At 43.0% G+C, this 15,530-nt stretch overlaps 1 protein-coding gene across 1 annotated transcript; it reads right to left on the reverse strand.

Moving 5' to 3' along the window:
- Nucleotides 1-921: 921 nt before the first annotated feature.
- On the reverse strand, nucleotides 922-15,340 carry LOC137913580 (sushi domain-containing protein 2-like). The gene is made up of 14 exons (XM_068757223.1): nucleotides 15,271-15,340; nucleotides 14,918-15,116; nucleotides 13,751-13,899; nucleotides 13,245-13,602; nucleotides 12,844-13,045; nucleotides 12,004-12,089; nucleotides 11,637-11,905; nucleotides 10,864-11,007; nucleotides 10,163-10,315; nucleotides 9,469-9,720; nucleotides 8,114-8,392; nucleotides 7,683-7,859; nucleotides 5,231-5,327; nucleotides 922-1,216 (listed from the first exon to the last, which is right to left on the reverse strand). The coding sequence occupies exons 1-14, from the start codon at nucleotides 15,338-15,340 to the stop codon at nucleotides 1,174-1,176; spliced, it is 2,478 nt and encodes an 825-aa protein (XP_068613324.1). The 3' UTR covers nucleotides 922-1,173.
- Between the last annotated feature and the right edge of the window lie 190 nt (nucleotides 15,341-15,530).

A 15,530-nucleotide genomic window follows, 5' to 3' on the forward strand; every position in this document is an offset into this window, starting at 1 on the left:
AGAACCCGGAGAGAACCCACGCAGACATGGGGAAAACATGCAAACTCCTCACAGAATGGCCACAAGTCGGAGACGAACCTGCGACCACCTCGCTGTGAGGCAGCAGTGCTCACCACTGCGCCACCGGGCTGCCCAGTTAGGAAACAGTGAAGCCAAAAAAACTTCAAAGCCTTCCACATCCAGAGACCAGGTTATTTCAATTACCATATTGCTCAACAAGAACCCGTCCTCTTCCACAGCTGGACCCCCCACCTACCATTCCCAGGGATCAGCTACACGGGACCCTGTCACTCTGTTGCCTTTTAGCCCCCCAAGGGCTTTGTTTTGGGAAAGTAAAACTGAGTCAGGTTCAAAGTAGAGAGGAGACCGCAGGGTAACATGAGAAGACGGTCTGTCCAGCATGTGACTGGACCAGATGATGCAAGCCTGCTGGCTTTATGCGGGATTATTACTTATTTGCATGCACACACACACACACACACACACACACACACACACCTAGGATCTAATAAGTGTTATTTTTAATTAAAATATGTCATTGCATTTGAACAATTGACGCAAAGAAAGCAAAGAATAGGAGCAATAAATGGATATAGTGCAGTAAGGTGACCTTTAGATAACACGTATGCATTTTTAGGATTCAGTCACTCAGCAAAACCCTTCATTTGACTGAGAGCTGTGAGCCCACACCCAGGCTGCATCTGGGCTCGACATCTTTCAAGGAAAAAAAAGGATCAGGTTGGCTTCACTTTGCCTCGAGCATGAACACATCTGGTGCGGTTTTAAAGTGAACAGGAGAATGGAGCACTGACTGTAAGGCTGATATCTCTATGCAGTATTTATACAATTGTCTCTCTCCATCGAAGATCACGCAGAACTGAAATATAACAGCAAACATCACATTTTTCTTTTATTTCCTTAATCTTCACCCCATGCATCATTTACCACAACATGGACGTGTCCCAAATTAAACAAGAGGAAAAACATGAGGTCACGCCTGACCAGGGCCTGATGAAGTCAGCCGGCCGCAGGAAGACCATCGTCCCAATGAACACAACTGAATGTGATTTCCAAATTCTCTGCTCTAAACATCTCCGTTGATTAAGGCCACAGAAGTGAAGGTTTCCATACAGAGTGGTAATAATCCCAAAGTACTTTGATGGTTTAGCAATTTTATTCTTGGATCACCACCCGGCCTGGTTTCCCTTTTTTCTCTCTGAAAATACAAACAAAAGAGATGCCGATGACAACTTTAATTTACAAGTTCACAGGAAAACGTGACCAACTAGTACAGCAAGACACTTTAAATGATCCTCTCGTCTCACAGAATGCTCTCCTCACAAAAGCCTTGTAGACTGAATTACCTGCTGCTTAATGGGAGTGGGATAAGTGGAGAAATTGGAACTCAATTAGAAGTTAACACATGACCTTGTCTGGTGACCTTGCACGAGGGCAAGCATCATTTTCTTAAACCTTGTTCGTAATAACAGCACCTTCCTGCTCTTATTAACGGTGTTTTATGAATGGTTGGTTGTTCATGAGGGACACTTGAATAATGGGGGCAAAAATATTAAAAGGGCAAATGTCCTAAGAATAGAACATCGTCCATTGTTCTTTTCTCAACCACATTTAGTCCTTTGATTGTATTTCTGAATGTTAATCAAACTCAATCTCTCTTTTTTTTTTTTAAACATTTATATTGAAGTTCAGTTTAACATGGGGCTTCAGTCAAATCGATAAGCTCCCAAAGCTGCAGTGTGTAATGTCCAGTTTCTATTACTGTCTGGGAATTTCTAACGAAAGACTGTCTTTGGAACCACAACCAGTTTTCATGCAGGCCAAGCTGCACTTTAAAGAATCATGAAATGCAGAAAGGAAGAACAGGAAGAATATTTCCAGCTAAGATAAAGCTTCAGAAAACACTGAAACAATCCTTTATTCCCCGATCAAGGGAGATTTACTTTGGGGGGGGATTTAAATAAGACCTTCAATCAATCGTACCCACCAACTATTTTTCTGTGAACTCACTAATTCTGATGTAAAAACTAACCAAGCAAAAGCTTTGTGTAAATTCAGCTATGTTAATTATCTTTTTTTTTTTTTGCTTCATCAGCAGTGTTGAACATTGAAGTAGAAGGATTTTGATAACCTGACAGTTCAGTCAGTCTCTACATAATGCCCTATTGCAATGTGTGGCTGACCTTTGTCTAGAACCCATTTGATACAATGAGAGAAAAACGTACTGCAAAATGTATCACAAATAATAATAATTACTATTGTCATTATTGAGAGTAATTGTGCTATAAAGTTTATCCATGGCAAACTTTTAAGGTACTCAAAGGTGCCTTACGAAATACAGAGAAATATAACAGAAATGTTCAGATGTGTTACAGAGCACACACACGTAAACACACACACAGGACAGATTCACACTCCATGGTGTAATGACTTTCTTGCTTGTGTTACAGACCTGATGAAACTTGTTTCCCTGGAGTGGAAAGTACCCTCTCACACACACACACACACACGTTTTGTGTAGCATCACCTCTGATATGCTCCTTCCATCCTGCTATGCTTTTGATGTTGGACAGAATTGATGTGTCTTCACTTGTTGGTCGGGAATGTATAATCCTGTGTGTGTGTGTGTTGCATGTCTTCATGGATGTCAGTGTGACCATTCGCCCTCGAGCACAGGAGGATTCCTCTTCATTCGTTTAGACTAGGGTGTTTTTATGAGCCAGTTCCCCTCCTTGAACAAGCTCACCTCTCTCCAATCTGCAGACCTTTTGACACTCCTGGTTTCTCTTTACACCTGGCCGCCCAAGATCAAGGCTTCAAGAGCGTGCAGGTGTGATCTCTCCTTGCCCTGACTCGAAACCACAGCAGTTTCATCTCTCCCATGTCCCGAGTGTTGCTGAGAGGGGGGGCTTTGCTCTCGACTCCTGACATTCATTATTCTTCCCCTGCCAGAGCTATGGTGGGGAAAGCCCAAACGAATTATCGGAGCCCATAAAACAACCCTTTAATTTGCTTGCATATGCCCAGAAGCTAGGCTGCTGTCAGCCTCTCGTTCACCTGGGCCGTATGGTACCTTAGGATATGTGATTCAGTCTAATCACATCAGACAGAAACTTTATGAGTAATGGTTGGGAGGCTGAAGCGTGTTGGATATCAAACAGGCAGGTGGGATTCACGGCGTTTGTATTTGTGTGATTACTGGCTGAACAAAATGTTTTGACCATTGGAAGAAGATGGGAGAGGAAGACCCCCAGCTATACCGGTTTTTACTAGCTTCCTATTCCAAACCTCTCATCTATCGATCAAAATACATCTGTGCTTGAGATCTAATGCATTCACCACTCCGTCAGTGGTTTCACTCAGCGGTCTTACTCAATATCTCGCCCCAAAATATCTATGCCTGATTGGCTGCGCAACATGAGTAGCGAGAGAGCAGCAAGCTACAAATGTACATTCTTAAATTAATAACTCTTCAACGGCTTATATTCATTTTCCAACGCTTTCTCGGCTTTAGCGGGTCAGGTAAGTTGCCGAAGTCTGACTCTCTCTGTCGGCATGGCGACGCAGACGCCACAGAAAACACAATGACTGAATCTAGAGTTCTCCCGTTGAATTTCATCTCTGGCTTCTTCCTCGCTGTCCTCACGTCTTTGCTGACGCTGTGGTTTCCGACTGTAAAGGCTGAACGGAGTTGCTGATCGCTGCTAAAAAATCCCTGCCATACTAAACAATAGCAGTGAGCCGGGTGCTGCAGCCGGTTCACGTCACACCCAGAATGCCTTGCAACGTTGGTGACCCACAAACAAAAGGGATTTTATATCTTATAAGAAATAATTCTATATTTTTGTCTATGTATTTACGTAGTAGAAGTAAATCCTTGTGTTTTTAGACCGATTTGTTAAAACAGTCAGAGATCACTTTAAAAGACAAGAACACTACCTCTGGCGTAGTGGTTAGTGCTGTCGCGTCAGAGCAAGGAGGTACCGGGTTCAGATCTGTCTTTGCATCGTACGGAGCTTGTTTGTGTGCATGGTCTCCCCATGTTTTCTCCGGTTTCCTCCCGCCTGATTGTGTGAGTGTGTGAGTGTGTGAGTGACTGTCTGTGGCTCCAGCAACATCAACTATTGATGAAAATGGATGTGTGTGTGTGTGTGGTTATTACAAGGACATAATATAAGGCTTAGTGGTTGCATTTACATTTAACTCATCTGTGGACAAATTGTCTGATATGACACCGGTTCCTTTGCAGCAACGATTTAGTCGTTGAACGAAACCCCCATTGACCGACTTTTTGTGTGGCCAAAAAACATTTTTACAAACAAAGGAATGATGCTTCCGGGGTACGTGTTTGCTGCAGTCGGCACCATTTCAGCGGTTTCCATTCTGCTTAATTGTACCAACGACACCGCTGTTTAATTTCTGTGGCATCAGCCTCACAGCTGAATTCGCCGGCTGTACAAACACAACATCTTTATCTACTACTTGCAAAACACGGGGTGGGTTTTATTACCAAGTGCTAAGGGCTTTCATCAACATTGCATTTAAGAAAACAAGATAGCTGTCAATACTGGCAAGCCTTCCAGGCACAATGAGCCGTTAGCTGAAGAGCTACAGGCAGAAGGCAGCCTTTACCGTTGACGGGTGGGAAACCACCTGCGCTACGTGCAGCGTTACATCAGATTGTGGCGGCTCATGGTACCATGACAACGGAACTAAGTGACTGTGTTGTTTGGCTGCACTGTAAACAGAAAAGATCAGTTGCTGCACTGTTGTGTTTCCAGAAGGGTAGCTGCTGGAGGAATGATGGGGTTCTTGGAAGCTGGAGTGCTAACCACACTTATTTTTATGGTGAAAACAGAGGCCACCAAATGAGCATGGACTGGAACGTTAAGGATTACGATTTCAATTACAGCTACAAACAGAAACAGAGTAAAAACAACAACAACAAAATGGTGTCATAATAATTATACCGACAATCTGATCGGTTTGGCCGGTTAACAATGACACAATACTTAGATCATCGGTATTGAAGTTACAAATCAGGTTGGAGATCAAAAACTCAATTAAGAGACATGATAAATATGGAACCACAATCACGTCTGACAGAGTTTTAGGTCCCAACACTGAGGTAAATGTTGCATTTCTTCTCTCCTCTATAGTATATTGCAGAACAGCTGTTTGGTGTGAGACGTGAACCAAGTTGTGAACCCACCTCTCCTGTTTCCTGTTGTGTAGTTTGATCATCAGTCCCATTACGACCAGCGCAGAAAGGGAGCCGACAGCACCGAGCACAAACCCCGTTTTATCATCTGTGAAAATGACAACACAGAATTATTCACTGTGATGAGTTACTGATGCGACTTTCTGTACATCCGCTTTATGTTTTAACAGCTGGATTAATGCAACATGAAAAAGAAAGGAATAATTCATGTTGCAGGCAGACGCATGAGGAAGAAGAAAGACCTCATCCAGAAAATGTAGAAACATCTAATGATATATATATATATACAGTATAATTAAAATAAACATGTATTAGTGTTACCAACTAAGTATAGTTTATGATATATTCTGTTATATACTGTGTGATTGACATGTTTTGTTCACTTGTGATAGTGATTACTCTAAACAGCTACCTAAGCGCGTTTCAGATTGATTAAAAAAAAAGTTATCTAAAAGATATTTCCACAAGTCAACAGAACTACTTGGACAGCTGCAACAAAGTCGTCCACATCTGTCACCATCTTTCTGTTGCTGGTTTTCATGAATGGTTTTCTCTAGCGCCCTGTACCTGTATTTACAATGTTTGTACTGCCACGGTTAAGTAATACTGTAATCATATTATAACATCTGAAACTTTGCTTGAGGTATTATTGACACTGCAAGTGAACCGTTTTCCAATCTATTTGACTATTCCTACATCACACTGAGCTGGATGGCTAGTGAGTACACAGACGCTACGCTAGGAGTAAGATAATGATCGAGGTACTACTGTCTCATGCATGAATGCACCGACATACAGGAAATACTGTGGAAAGATGTTTTCAGGCAGGCGGTGCAGCTGCTGGTCCTTTACATGTATTTGCCTTGAGCAAAAAATATAAACACATGCAGGTGTTTCAGCATCAGATGCAATAAAGATTGGGAAATGGGGGGGGTGTGAGAAGCGAACCACAGATAGAAAATTGAATTAAGCTTCGTCTTACTCCCTGCATCATTTTTTTTATGTGAAAACTGCCCTCTTGCTGTTGTCACTTTTCTTTAATTGCTTTCTCCTGGTTTTGTGGGAGGAACTCTAGTATTAGAATGCATTGATGTGATCCTGCTATTGGTATGCATCTGATACACTTGGGGTTTTTTTTTTCTGAAGACTGAAGCTAATAACTTCTAGAAAAGTAGAATTCTGAAGCGTCTCATGGCTGATCTTGGCTCAGATTAAAAAAAGAACACGCCAGAGACAAAACCTGCCACGACACTCGCTCCGCTCCATTCGAATATATTAACCATCATCATTAAATCAAACTGGATGCAGCTGTATTTGTTAAATATTACCTATGACTGCGATTCTCTGCTTGCTCAGCCTACACATCATCCCGCAGTGATCCATATAACAGAGGGAGGAGAGATCAGCCCCCCTTCAGTCTGTATTTAGTAGCGGCTAGAGGTCAGACTGGCATGGCGTAGGTAACACCTCACGCAACACCTGCCACCGAGCACCTGAGGCCATGCAGACGGCCGTTAGCAGCGATGTGTGTGTGGAGAGAGATTCTGATTAAATCTGATTAAAGGCAAGCAGCTAAATATGAGCAAGTGAAGCTCTGCTTCACGCCGCACGGACGTGTGCCTCTAGAAATGCATGCGGATGTGCTCAGGTTAATTGCCACAAAGGTTTTCCTATACAAGGTCTTCACCTTGGTATTTCTGTGCATTAAAATGTGTTTTGCTAAGGAACAAAAAAATGCAACATGCAGGTCTTCAAACATCATCCATGCCACATGCACACTCAGTCGGTTAAATACTATTCAAACCTTCTGTCTGGTGGATATGAGAGCGGGAGGTCATGCATGGGTGCAGCGGAATCAAGCGGCTCTGCAGGATAAACACATTCTGCAGCTAATGAAGGAGTCAATGTCAATCGTGTCCAGCTGTGACCCAGCTGCTTGTTATGTGGGCCTCCAAATCTGACATCTGAAATCTATCCATCCCCGATTACTATCAGGAGGAAGTCTCTCTTTGGAGCTTTAATAAGGAAAGGATGGAAGCCTGGGGTCAAGCCACAAAGTAATGAAAGTGGAGTTGGACCACAAGTCAAGCTGCTCCGTAGCTTCCTGGCTAGCTGAAACGAAATTTCTGAATTTATTTTTTTCCAAGACAATCTGAATTCATCAAAACGTCCTGAGCCAGCGCTCCCTGGATAAATAGAGCGCTGATAGACCTCTGAATAGAGGCGTAAACACGCGTTGCTGTAACTCATGAGGAGTTTAGTGGGGAACACTGCCACCTGGAGGCGACAGTCGGTGACTGCAACAATACATTATGACAGCCCACAGCCGGGGTTATGACTAAAACCATGGGTGGGGGGGGGCTTTCTAGAAGTCTAAAAAGTCTCTCATAGATGTAATCTAATTATTAAATAAACCTTACGAGTTAAACATGATAGAGCCAACCTGTTATGCAGCATGGCTGCTCTCCTGTCCAGGTTCCATCAGCCCGACACGCTCGTTCTTTTGAACCGTACAGAATGTGGCCTTCATTGCAGGCAAAGCCGACAGTGTTCCCCTCCAGGTAATGCGTTCCGTTCTTCTTCCCATTTCTAGGCGTTGGAAGCCAGCCGCAAGACACCACTAAAAAACACAAACATTCAAGAATCATAATCATGTTTCCTTTACGAGGGACAACTGAATCGTTCTGAGAGATTAACATATATGAAAATAAATCCCTTGATGCTTGTAGTTATTCTTATGGAATTATAATACAGTAATACAGGTCCAGTCTGTTGCATTTTTATGAATGTAGATCACAAATCAAACAGGCAGCAATAGACATTTTGACATTGGCATAAACAGAACAGACATAATGATTTTGATTCACTGGGTACCTGGTTCCAGAGCTGCCATTCGGGCGCCATGATGTTGGTAGGCCCTGAGAGTGGCGTTTCCCAGTGTGAGGCTCCGTGTAGTGAGGGTGTCGTATTTACAGAATGCTGCTCCTTCTCCAGAGCACATTGTCAACATGTCTGCCACCAGAGGGTCATCGGGTCTCTCAGGGAGCGCAAAGGCAGGAACAAAATCAGAATGGTGACTGGGTGGGAAATAGAAGTTATCCAGAAGGTATTTTGAGTCATATGTGAAAAGAGAAGTCCTCTTTGAAATGTTCCCTGTGGATGAAAACAAAACAGCCATTAAGATGTGCTGGATCGTAACAAATTGCAGGTTTCAGGCTAATCCCAAACGGAAAAAAAAAAGAACATCAGTGGTTGCAGTTGTTTTGTCAGAAGTATTCATGACAGGCGGAACATCCCCTTCAACATGTGTGACAAACACACATGCAACATCTGGAAAGATGTACCGACTATCGTTCAATCTCCGCACAATGGAAATCACTAAAGTACGTACATAAATAACAGTCTCCGAGAAAGAGCGGCTAAGACAAAGTTGTCAAAGCAAACAATCAGATTGATGGAAATAGCAGCAAGGCAGCAGACGCTTGAACCGTCAGACGATTCGGCTAAAACCATATATTTTCTTAAACATGGAATTAAAGACAATTATAGTCTTGTGGTTTTGTTCTCCCTCACAAGTCAGGCTGTCGGTCACATCCTGTCTTTCCACGATGACGTCACGCAGCGCTCATCACATGGTGCAAACAATCTGACAGGCCATGTCGGCAAAAACATTCATGGCTAAAAACATGTTTAGTGATGTCACAGCAATCTCGGCTTTCATTACCAAAAATAATTGAATTAGTTAACTGGTGGGTTCAAGGGGGGCGTTGGGCAAGTTCTCTCCTCCCCAACATCCACAAGAATAAATGTAACAATGAAAGCACAGCGGCAGTTAAATTAGACGGGAATTTGGAGTCCTGACCAACTCTTAAAGATCTGTTCAAGCTGTCACACAGAAATGCATCTATTTACCACTTATAAGCGGCTCATCCTGTAATTACAGCTGTGTGTGTGACATTACTGTCATCTATGAACGCGGTCTGGCCCCAAATGTATTCCAGAGTCGTGGTTTCCCTCTGGAATCTGTCTGGAATCAGTTAAAGCTGCACACATGGTGCCTTCCGTGAACTCTCAGAGCATTTTCAAATGTGGCTCAAATATATATATATGGGTAATTATCAGCTCTGCTCCTTTAAACTACTGCGTCAGAGTGAGATGTGCTCATTGATTCATGTGACTGATGCTCCATTTCTTTGTCAAACACGAGTTCAGCAGTCCTCCACACTCACAGCTCGCTCCAAAGGTGAAGATTTGCTCCGGCGTGGCGTCGGCCGAGACGATGACCTCTCCTTGTTGGGTCAGAAAGTCGTCGGATGGGTCAGAGTTCATCGAGCCGAGGAGACCCAGAGTGTGGTTGGTGAACGCTGCAGGGAGCAGGACGGTCACGGCCATGTTTCCTTCCAGCACACCGACCTCCACAGCAGCGCCAGAGAACAGGATCACTGCGGCGTCCTGAGGACTGGAGGAAAACACCAAGGCCCCTGGAGAGGACAGAAAGGGTTTGGAATCATCACCGTAAAAGATGTTCAAAATCTTCAAAACTTAGAACTTTTACAAAACACAATGTGCCTTTCACTGGATTCCATTGTTTCCTACAGTAGCTAGGAAATAAACTACCATGAAAGGATCCCCAATTCACTTAATGTCACACGAGGAAGCTGTGAATAAAACCTCATAAATAATATTGAGCAAAGTTAAGAACAACAACACCTTAGATTTTACTGGTCATTAAGGGCAGACAAATGAGGAAACTGACAGGGTGTAACGATTATGAGAATAATCTATAAACCAGTTGCAAGGTGCTTCAGAACATACAAAACTACGGTGGATCATAGAGAGGTAAAAGCTTTTAAAGTAACACGTTTTTAATTTCTTTAAATTGTCAACGTTGCTGATGTCATGTGTGCGTCTGAATCATCTCACCGTGCAGGCCCGTCAACGTCTGCTCAGTGAAAGGAAGCGCCTGATGGTTCCTTAACACCTGGAGGCGCCCCCCTGCCAGACGCACCTCGATGACATCAGAGCTCTTCTCCCTCATGGCCACGGATGACGTCCGCGTGGCTTTACCCAGAGTACCTTGGTGGTAAATACACACATCGATGGACTGTCAAGAAGCCATTCCGATGCCAATAATGATTTAAATGCTGCAATGGTCAATAATACAGATGTTTGACTTCTAAAAAGGCCGGTATTAATGACATCTGGGGTTCCACAGGCATTTTGCTCAGGGCTGTTGTGAAATTCAAAACAGCGAAGCCAAACGTCTGATCTGCTTTACTGCGTGTGACCCCAAACACACTGAGCGAAGGCAAGATGGAACGAAGGAAGCTGGCTGTCATTTCACAGCGCCAACACGTGGAGCAATCACACGGACCCGGCGTCGCACGCGCTCTCAGAGTGTGGAGAAGATCAAAGAGATCCTGAAGCGCACCTTAAAGGAGGAATGAGAGCAGAGGACAAACTAAACTGAACAAGATAAAGCAGGTCCGATATGTCTGCGCTCGAGGGAAGGAATCTCCAGTCCTCAATCGGGCGTCGAGGAAAAACATGTTTGAATACTTTAATCTGAAAGTGGGGATGACAGAGGGGACACAGAGAGGCCTTTCACAGCACTCAGTACTCACCGTTCTTTAGTTTCACCTGGTCTGTTCTGACCTGAACAGTCAGCTCTCTGTCGAGCGATGACACAAGGTAGAACTCTCCTCTGCCATTGAAGGTGTAGCCGAGGCCGTCAAATGTAATGAAATGTGGATCCCCGAGGACGACACCTGTGAGGCGTTGAGGACCCGCGGAATGATGAGTTCACATCAAATACACAGACACACACACACTGTTGTTAATTCCAAGACGACACCATTGATCTACCGCCGACGGTCTTACACAAATCCTGCATGTAATAACATCAACTGTTTGATCTGCTGGAGTTACGGGTCGTAACTCTGGGCAGCAGCCTGTAACCAGTGCATGTCTCCTGCAAACTGATCTGGCATTACTACCATTAATACACAAGCAAGCACGCACACACACACACACACATACACACACACAATCAATATATCTTGTACCCTGAAATCAGCAATAGAAGTCAGCAAACAAGTTATACTTGACCAAATTCCTATAAACTCAGGAAATCCTAGAGGAACTTTTGCAGATTGCAAAAATGAGTAGTCAGTTTACTGTCGCTACGACAACGCGATACCAATATATGAACGCGTCGTTTATAATGAATGATGCACTCTTTTTTCAGAATGGCTTGTATGAACTTCTGTGAAATAAGCATTTTTGCTGCTTTGACCCAGAACCGATAAACAGAATCAGAATGGTTCAATGAATGTTTTTATCCTCGTCTCCTGTTGAGCATGTAGCGACAAGCCGCTGGTAAAGAATAACGTTTTACCAGCTTTTGGCGGCCTGTAGTCACGACACCCTGTGGAAGGTCGCTGGTTGAGGTAGATCTGGCATTGATCAGACCACAGGCAGCAATGGTAGAAACTAATGCTGTCGTATAGCCAGTGTGAGTACCCAGGCACTCGTGGGGGCTCCCTGTATGGAGGTGAGCCCCACTCGTGAGCCCGGTGAGGGGTGCTGCCTCCAGCAGAGTCTCCAGTGAACATTAAGGCACCGGTGCTATCATAACAGCACCGCTGCCCCGATCCATGCGTCGGGCTGGAATATGTCAGAAAAAGGACAAAACAATTATGGGATTTTTTTTGTTTTGTTGAAAAGGGAGGGGAAAACTGGATCTGCCCTGTGGTCATTCCCACCTGGCCTGAGTGGCTCTGATGCAGCGGACACTACCAGGGTGATGAAGGCACACACTGCCCCTCTCAATGTCACAACCACGGTCAGGCTGAAATACAGGAAGCAAAGTCACTTCCTGAACCATTTCCGATTTTTTGTTTCCTAATCATTCGAGAAATATATTCCTAAATTACTTGTCAGTTCATTTGTTAACGTCATGAAGCTCAGACACCAGTCACTGGTCTGTTGCCCATCTTTACAACAGCATTGCTTTCATTTTGGGATTTACTTGCGACCTTGTATTTGGTTCTCATTATCTTCCTAGCTATGAAAAGGATGGGCAGCGTTGCCTTTTAAAGCCCAAGTTTCTTATTTTGTTTTATTTTGAGAGTGGTTTGATTACATATATTGAATTTGAAACAGTATTTATAATAAACTGTGCAAAACCTTCATTATATAATACAGTATTGTCCTAATATTTACTTTTGGCCTTAAACATTTTAGAGATAAAGCTTTTAGTTCCTTCGACTATGTTCACATTGCTTTTCACAAATTGCTATGGTTGGATTTTTGCCACTGAGAAGGTCACACAGAATATAAAATAATGTCACGACACCCAGAGTTTCCTGACAAGCATTAGATTCATCGAGCTGCTAGAATAAAATACTACAGAATGTCAACATTTGAAATCCAATTTAAAATTAACCAATTACTGCAGTTGCTTAGACCGTGCAAAAATTTCTTTAATCCTCTTTTAACAATGATTTTTCTCTTCTTATATACATAAACTACAGCAATGCTGGATTATTATAGTAATAAATGGTGATAATATCATAGTAGCATACTTGGTTGTGAGCACTCACATGAAACCTGCCCGTGTCTGCTCGGGCCTGTGCTATAGTGCAGGGACAGTCAATAAGATCATCCAGGAAGCTGGGCAGCCTCTTCTCCAGGACGTCCCACTGCAAACACTTGATCTTTGCCCAGGCCACAGAGTCATCTCGGAACGCCTGCTCCAGGTGCCAGGCCAACACGTGGCCGCCGCTCCACAGCGCCTGTACATCTCTTCATATAAGCAGTAAATAAAGAGCCAGCACTGAACCCCTACATGGACAATCTCTCTCTCTCTCTGTGAAGCCAATTCTGATTAAACTGTTCTTATCTTTAAATACATTTTTCCCACATCTAAAGGAAAGTTTCCTGTGGATGTTTTCTTTTAAATGTATAATATTTTGCCACAGTGCTCGATATGTATTACGGGTACCTGGCACCATCTGGCTTAGCGCTGGCAGTGATGCGGATGTTCCCCAACTCCCAGTCAGAGTAGTCCTGTGAAGGCTTGGGAACGAAGCTGAACACCCCAGTGTTGGGCAGATTCCGGCCGAGCGAGTACAGATAGCTCAGCTCGGCCTGCAGCGATGATGATCCTGTTGTCCCTGCTGCTGAGCTCCTGGTGAACTCTCTGTAGCCCCACAGCTCCATGTTGACCTTCTCTGCCCCAATCAGAGAGCTGTTCCACGTCATCTTCAGTCGCCCTGCTATGTTGGACGTGCCATAGTGGTGCCACTGCGTCACATTCACCAGGGTGACTTCAGAGGCAGGATCGGCATTACTGGGGTGAACTGAGAGTGAAAAATGGAACTAATAAGGCAACGATCACCTCAAACCTTAGAGCTGAAATACTGAAAAAAAACTGTTTAAATCGTTTCTGAATATTGATCCTAGTACTGTGTTAAAGGTATTTAGAAGTGAAAATGTTCAGGAACACACCTGACAAGTACTCTGCAGATCTGTTGAAATGTATTCTGTCTGTTGAGACGGTAAACGGTATCCAACCTGTCTCGTACAATAAAGGGGAGATGCAGTAGGCTTGGCCCTCAGCATCAATAAAGCCTTCCACTTCAATCTGCCCTTTGAACCTGCAAGAGAATAAAACTTGATTTCATTTTACTGTATGATTAGTTACAAATCATTTTCCCATCTGTGTATAGTCAAAAACAATCCAGTCAGTCCCTCGATAATTAAAACATCTGAATACAAGGAACTGTTGGAGAGTATCCATCCGTCCGTCCGTCCATCTATCCATCCATCTTTTTCTCGCATTCAGACACTTATCCGCCTTGCAAGTCAAGTTTTTGATTACAGAAAAACTACTGGATGGGTCATAATGAAATTAAAAATCTGAAGATGGTTCTTGGTCTAACTTAGATCCCATTAAATTTTGAGAATGATCCGGATATCTGTCTGGATAAAAAAACAAAAAAACACTGGATTTTTCCATTTACTTATAATGGAGGCTTTTTCAAAAAATCATGTCTTGAAAAATATGGATTCAATTCACCCACCAATAATCACAGTCATAAAGGGGTCCGATATGCACTATCATGCAAAATGTCTTCTGGATCTGATTCAGAATGAGGTCAGGAAATAATATTACATTTTAACATTGAAAACTCCATTTATGGATTAAAAAATCAGTGAAAAAGTAAATCAACTCTGATTCACTTTTACTCTTCATGGTTGGTGTATAAAGATATCAAGAACAATTTAGAACCTTTTGGTGATGATCCAGATCACCATGTGGACGGTGTAAATCCAATCAGGAGGATAATGAGCTGTTTGGCGGAGGTCTGAGCTCTGCCAGTGCTCTTCTAGTTTCAGTATGAAAACATTATTGATCGTGAGGATCCTTGTTATTTTCTGAAGAACTAAAAGCATTTAAAATTCCAAATAAATTACCAAGCTTTTATCAAATAATACATATAAAAGTACATTTAGGCTCTCACAAAGCAAGATCCACTCTATATATAGGAAAGATGTGAACTGTATATGCGGTTTCTATTTGTGACATTGAAGGCCTGGAATGGATCCCATGATGAGGGAATGCAAGCTTTACGTGATGATGGGCTTCATAGTTCACTGCATGTGTTCCCAAACCTGCAGAGAAGGGGCCCACCAGGATGATGGTCCAAGCCGAGGATCCTGAGAGCTGCCCCCCCCAGCATGGAGCTGGAGTGAGGCATCACCTGGAAACAGGACTGGTTGTAGTCTGGACAGCAGTTCAGCAAAGACGCACAGGAAGAATGACAGGAGCATTCCTCTAAGGTGTCTCCGCACTTTAGCCTGCATGTTTGACCTTATAAAAAGGAAAAGACTTTTTCAAAGATTTGCGTATAATTAGTTTTAACCCATGTGTGACAAACAACTAGTATACACACATTGTAAACTCTTTTTTTTTAAAGTGTTAATTCATAAATTAGGTTCTTGAACATAATTTAACAGCAACTTACCAACTGTTTTAGTTGAGCAAACGAGAAAAATTACACAAATAACAATCCCGAGCTGTGTTCTTATGTTCATTTCAGACACGCTGCTGAAACCCATGTTTGTCTGCTTGGTCAAAACTCGGAAATCATTACTTCGCAGTGCCAAAGGTCATGATTTGAGAGTGTCAGATGATTTTCTTTTCTTTTTTCTTCATGGGAACCAAATAGTATTATATGTATCCCAAAATTAATTCTTCTTACAACTGTGTCATTTTAACCATGAT

Source organism: Brachionichthys hirsutus, unplaced genomic scaffold (assembly GCF_040956055.1).
Source record: "Brachionichthys hirsutus isolate HB-005 unplaced genomic scaffold, CSIRO-AGI_Bhir_v1 contig_718, whole genome shotgun sequence".
Lineage (NCBI taxonomy): Eukaryota > Metazoa > Chordata > Actinopteri > Lophiiformes > Brachionichthyidae > Brachionichthys > Brachionichthys hirsutus.